The sequence below is a fragment of the Sciurus vulgaris genome (assembly GCF_902686455.1).
Source record: "Sciurus vulgaris genome assembly, chromosome: 8".
Classification (NCBI taxonomy): domain Eukaryota; kingdom Metazoa; phylum Chordata; class Mammalia; order Rodentia; family Sciuridae; genus Sciurus; species Sciurus vulgaris.
In genome coordinates this window covers 86,459,298-86,465,956 of record NC_136468.1, presented here as the reverse complement: position 1 = coordinate 86,465,956, position 6,659 = coordinate 86,459,298, and the positions used below count along the sequence as shown (strand labels likewise).

The window sequence follows — 6,659 nt, the reverse complement described above, 5'->3', positions numbered from 1 at the left end:
GAGTCAATCCTCTCAAACTCTCCCATTGTTTTATCAACTAGGTTTATGTAATACTCTAAATCTTTTGTTATATCAACAATGTTCACAGTATTTTCACCAGAAGATTGCACCCCAAACTTCATTTGCTCATCCATGAGAAGCAACTCCTCATTCACTAAAGTTTTATCATGATATTGTAATAACTCAGTCACATCTTCAGGCTTCACTTCTAATGATAGTTCTTTTGCTGTTTTCCACCTACATCTGCAGTTACTTCCTCCACTGAAGTCTTGAACCCCTCCAAGTCAACCATTAGTGTTGGAATCAACCTCTTCCAAATTCCAATTTATGTTAGTATCCTAACATTCTCCTGTGAATCATGAATGTTCTTAATGGCATCTAGAATGGTAAATCCTTTTCAGAAGGTTTACAATATACTTTCTCCAGTTCCACCAGAGGGAATGGTATCTATGGCAGTTGTTGCTTTACAAAGCAAATTTCCTGTGTCTTAAAAGTTGAAATTACTCCTTGATCAGTGGGCTACAGAATGGATGTTAGGTAAGCTGGCATAAAAACAACATTGCCCTTATTGTATATCTCCATCACAGCTCTTAGGTAACCAGGAACATTGTCAATAAGAAGTAATATTTTGAAAGAAAAAATATTTTGGTCAGTCTCAATAATGGGCTTAAAATATTCACTAAACCATCTTGTACACACATGCTGTCATCCAGGCTTTGCTGTTCCACTTATAGAGGACAGTTGATTTAGTGTAATTCTAAAGGACCCTAGGATTTTTGGAATAGTAAATGAGTATGCTTCAACTTAAAGTCACCAGCTGTATTTTCTCCCCTACTGAAAGAGTTGGCCTGTCTTTTGACGTTTTGAAGCCAGGTAGTGTCTTTTTCTAACTATTAGAGCCCTCGACAGCATCTTATTCCAATATAAGAATGTTTCAACTACACTGGAAATCAGTTGTTTACTGTAGAAAACTTAATCAAGTATTAGCCAGAGGTTCTGAATGACTTGCTTCTACAACACAGTACTTGCTACTTCACTTTACATTTTTATGTTATGAAGATGGCTTCTTTCCTTAAACCTGAACCAGTTTCTTGTCAGCTTCTAACTTTCTTCTGCAGCTTTCTTCACTCCCTTATCCTTAACAGAACTGAAGAGTTAGGGCCTTCATCTGGATTAGGCTTTGGCTAAAGGGGATGTTATGGCTGGTTTGATCTTCTATTCAGACCACTACAACTTTCTCCATATCAGCAATCAAATTAAATATAGATAGATAGATAGATAGATAGATAGATATAGATATAAATGAAAGCAGTAGAGGTAGATAGGATTCAGGAAATTAGTCAGAAATTGGGGGCTGAATTTGAGAAGCGAAGTCAAAAAGAGACTTCCGGTGACAGAAATGAGCATGTCAGGAAGGGGAGCTAGGTTTGAAGCGTAACTCGAGGCTGTAATAATAAAACCTGCATTTCTAATATGACCAGAAGGGATGCAACTCCTTTAGCTTTACCAGAACTCTCTAATCACCTAAAATCGTGTTTATTCCTAAACGCTTGCCTGCAACACCCGCTTTGTTCTTTTTGCCTACAGACACGAAGGGAAGGGGGAAACATTAGCAGAAAAGAAGCCGGCAGATAAGGAACCAAAGTGATAACCCCTGCCTGCCACAACTGCAGCACCTTCCCGTCTTGGAAGTGAAAGAGAAAAAAGAACAGGGTCACGAGCTCATGTCCAACTCTTATAACTCCTGATTCCTTGTTCAGGGTCTCCACCGAGGTGCTGCTGGCGCCAGCCGTGGAAATACGACCGAGCCTGGGAAAAGGTCGGTAGCTGACAGGGGTAGACCTCTAGGTGTGTCAAAGTTAGGGCGACTCCCTCAAAGCTCATTACAACACTGGTGCTGTTACCTTAGCAGTATTAACTTCCTTTCGCCAAGAATCTCCGCTCCGCCCTCCCGCCGGCACACGCAGGCGCGCAGAGGCCGGGGGTGACGTCAGCCCCTCCAGGCACCCCGTCGAAGGTCCAAGGCCTGTCGTAAAGGCCGGGAAAGAGGCCTGCAGAAGAAGGGCATCTACGCGATACACCCTACCCTGCTAGCCGGCATGCGCGCGCACGTTGCTGGCCCGGCCTCTGGACGCCCATAGCCAATGAGGCGACGTAACGTCACCACGTATGAACCGGCCGGCCTCACGTCGGGCCTCGGAGAGATGGAGCGAGTGCGGTTGCACCAACACCGGTACATAGGCGCAGACCGGCGTGTCCTTGGGCTAGAGAGTGGGACGTCCGGCTTCTGAGCGGGAAACTTCTTTGCACTAGCGACGAAAAAACGGTGAGCGCGAGACGTAGAAACTGCAGCAGGTGGAAGGCAAAGCTGTGAGAGGCGCGCACCTGCGTGGGAGCACGCGGGTGGACGCGAGGCGGGTGCCAGGGATCTCGGAGTGGAGCTATCGCGGGGTCGGGCGGGGCTGGGACTGGACAACCAAAACTGGGTTTCTTGAGATGAAGCAGAACCCTAACTAGGTAGGAATGTGGACTTGGTAAAGAACTGAAGCGGTTTGGATGCCGATTCGACAAAGACGCGGGTTCCCCGGTCGCCTTTGCCGGGGGCCTATGGAAGTGATCAGCAACACTTCCTACCACAGGGCGGGAGCGCAACGCTTCACGTTCTCCTTCAGAGAGCCAAAGCTGCCACTCTTAGGATTAAGAAGTCAGTTTCGTTTTCTTTTGCCGGGTCATGTGCCATTCCTTCTGTTAAGCGTTCGGCATCCCAGAGGGATGTTTCACCAGTCTCCTTGAAACCGATCTGGGTGGGTGACCTCGTAGTCACCCCCGAGATCTCAGAGGTGGAGGGCGGGAATAACCCTGTCCCAGTCCTTCCGTGTCCTCTCAGGCCACAGCAGTGCAAGTTACAGTGACTTAAGCTAGACGTGTTACTTAAGGCAGGAAGAAAGAATTAAGACCACCGCCACCTTTTAAAAAAATTAACGTGCTTTGCCTTATTGTCAAAGAGAAGTGGCTCTAAATTGTAACCAATAAATAATTGGGTCGTTGCAAGGTTGGGATTTGAGTGATTTCGGTTTAATGCAATTGCAATTCAGCTTCAGACTTTTTGACCTTGACCTCATCTTTTGAAACTGAACTTTGAGCGAGGTTCCCACTGGCCTTACTTGGTTTAAACCTTAAGTCACAAACATACAAATACATATTTTAAGGAAGTTCTCCTATATAGTAGTGGTTTTGCTAATAAAGAGTATTGCAAGTGTACCAAGTAAATCAGGATGGATCCTGGTACTTAGTGTAATAAATTAGCAGTTAAGTGACGGGTGACCATTGGTTTCCACTGTATTGTTCCGTTAGGGAAAAAATGTTCTGTATTACTGTTGGGTCTTTCGTTTTTTAGAATTAAAAATGGGTGATGTTGAGAAAGGCAAGAAGATCTTTGTTCAGAAGTGTGCCCAGTGCCACACTGTGGAAAAGGGAGGCAAACACAAGACTGGGCCAAATCTTCATGGACTGTTTGGGCGGAAGACAGGTCAGGCTGCTGGATTCTCTTACACAGATGCCAACAAGAACAAAGGTAAGAGAAGGACTGTTGTTAAGTAACGGCACAAATTGCATGAATGTAATCTATGGCAAACTTTTATTGGGAGTGTCAAATATTTAACCAATGCAACCCTTTTTGTTTAGGCATCACCTGGGGAGAGGATACACTGATGGAGTATTTGGAGAATCCCAAAAAGTACATCCCTGGAACAAAAATGATCTTCGCTGGCATTAAGAAGAAGGGAGAAAGGGCAGACTTAATAGCTTACCTCAAAAAAGCTACTAATGAGTAATAGCCACTGCCTTATTTATTACCAAACAAATGTCTCATGGCTTTTTTAATGTGCACCATAATTTAAGTGATGTGATACACCAGAATTCAGATCATGAATGACTGACAAAATTATTTTTGTTGGACAGTCCTGATATAAGTAAAATTGACTTGTAGTTAAATTATTATTTGGTTATACTCCCACTTCAGTAAATTCTATCACTTTCCCCTTTTAAAGTTATGGTTGGACTTAATTAGTAATATTCAGTATTTTAAAAATGGTGAATGACATCTCAAAACTGGTTTATATTTAGGTTTATATAACTAATTATGTGAATATGTTTAAATATGGGGGAAATCCCTTCACTCTCAGAACCAAGCATGATTCACATGTGTTTCGATTTGTGTTTGTTAGCCTTTTAAAGGCAATGTTTGAAGATGAGGAAGCAGTGTCTATATTTTTGTTGACCATGCCAATTTAATTAGAATTCCCTGTATCTCAAATGCTGTCTTTTCCTTATGGAAAGGCATTTTAGTGTGACTTATGTATAAAATTAAATAAAGAATATTTAACACTTCTCACAATTCTGACATTTTATAGTTGACCTATAAGTTCAGATGCTTTTAAGTCAGAATTCAGGATTGTCTTTAAAACACACAATACTATGGAAAATCTATGTGTTCGTAGTGGTGCTTTTTGCCAACTTATTAGTTGGAAGAATTAAGGTAAAGGAGATATACTATCAGTATGAATTCGTCAAGTATGCTACCATAAGATTTACAATAATTAAAAACAATCAAAGATCGTGATTTTTCGATTTTGCTTAATTTAATGATTAATGCCAAAAGTATAATGGTTGAAAAGTACATAACCCTGAATGTCAGTGCAGCAGTGGTGGTAGTTAAGTACTAGAGAGTAGTCCTTGGAAATTTAATAAAGATGGTAAGTTTAAGCCATAAAAAATCTCATGGGAAGTAAACCTATGCAGGTAGAGGTAAGAACTGTGGTTTTGTGGAACAGTAAGGAACCTGAGAAGTGGTTCTCATCTGTGGTTTCAAAGGTGTTAGGAATGATTAAATAGGCCTCTAAAGCTTAACAAAGTGCTTTGTAAATTTGAGTCTTATTCATAGAAGAAATGCAAGTAAGTTGGGAAACATGGAGAAACAATTTTGGAAAGTAAGTCCTGGTCTGAGTTATGGTGGGAATTTTAAAATGCACTGTTTAGCCTTCAGACTTTGAGCCTTTGTAACATGACTTGAAACTGCCTTAAGTCAGCCCTATTGAGAGACAATATAGCAGTTAGCTTACACCAGTTTGGAATTAATGTGGGAAGACCTGATCATGGGACTTGATTGTCATTTTTACATCCTGAGACTACTACAGAAAATGAGCATTATATTAAGATGGATATAGAAATTTGATCTAATCTTTGTAGTTATTAGGCCTTCCATCTTGATCTGTTTACGAATGCAGAAATTTTATTTAATCCAGAAGTGATGAAGCTAGTGATTTAGCCATTATCAAATTGGCAAATGCTGGTGAATTCAGATATAAGATATACCTTTCTTGAAAGCTAGAATAGACTATATGTACAGAGCACCCCTATGCATTAATAACTTAGGTTTAGTTTTTTACAAGTTTTTAAAACTATTACTGCTATTTTCACCTAAAGCCTACATTGGCACAGATGGCTACCTGCCATGTTCTAGGCCAGTTAACATCAAGTAAAACACCTCTAAAGATTTTGAATGTAAATGATCAAGTAATTAAAGCTAAAAAGTGTGTGTGTGTGTGTGGGTGTATATGTATGTGTATATATATACATATACACATTCTTGGAAAAAAGGGAACTGGGAAAAAAATCTAGAACTCTTAACTGCATTTCTACTCCATTGTACGTAGCTAGGTTAGTGGTATCAAAAGTGAAAGCCAGTGTATTTAATGAGTATTTCTTCCAAGTGCCACTCATACTCTTTTGTCTAGAACAGCTCTGCCCAATAGAACTTCCTATAAAGATGGATATCTTCTAGACCTATGTGGCTATCAACCCCTTGAAATATGGCTGGTGTGACTATAGAACTGAATTTTTTTAAAATAAGGATTGCATTTTTAAAAAAATATTTTTTAGTTGTAGTGGACACAGTACCTTTATTTTGTTTATTATTATATGGTGCTGAGAATTGAATGCAATATCCAACATGTGCCAAGCAAGCAAGCGCTTTATCACTGAGCCATATCCCCAGCCTTAGAACTGAACAACTAGAAATAGCTAGTGACCGCTGTAATGAGAGTGCTTCTCCTAGACTGTTATTAATCCAGGATTCTTGCAAGTACATTATAATGCCCCTCTGAACACTGATTGCAGTACCTTATTCTAAATTTGATAGGCTCACCTCTATGAACCTAACATGGTTTACCTTTTCTGTCATCCTTTTCCTGCACTTCAATTTCGTTTTAACAGACATTCTATTGTATATATTCCTTAGCCACTGAAGATTGTTATGATGTGATGATCCATGTTGGCTGTCTAGGAAGAGGGACTGACCCTTCACAGTTGACTAGTTTATATTGGTCAAACCTCAGACAAAAAGAAACTAAAACTAATTCTCTTACAATGGAGTATATTCATTTCTAATAATGGACTCTTTTGCCTCCCCTTCATACCAGAATATCTTGTGTATGTGTGTGGTTTCCAAGAAACTTGCGTAATCAGACTTTTGAGGACCCTAGAAACCTGCATTTTCTAATAAGCCTTTGATTAAAAGTGTGATTTGGGGAAGCAGTTTTAACCTTTATTTTGTGTCAAATCACATAATACAATAAAACTAAGTCATTTAATTTTAAAAA

At 40.1% G+C, this 6,659-nt stretch overlaps 1 protein-coding gene across 1 annotated transcript; it reads left to right on the top strand.

Moving 5' to 3' along the window:
• Window positions 1–2,182: 2,182 nt before the first annotated feature.
• LOC306668086 (cytochrome c, somatic) lies at window positions 2,183–6,659 on the top strand. Its single transcript, XM_079151145.1, has 3 exons — window positions 2,183–2,326; window positions 3,398–3,574; window positions 3,685–6,659. Exons 2-3 carry the CDS (start codon window positions 3,406–3,408, stop codon window positions 3,831–3,833), a joined length of 318 nt encoding a protein of 105 aa, XP_079007271.1. The 5' UTR covers window positions 2,183–2,326; window positions 3,398–3,405; the 3' UTR covers window positions 3,834–6,659.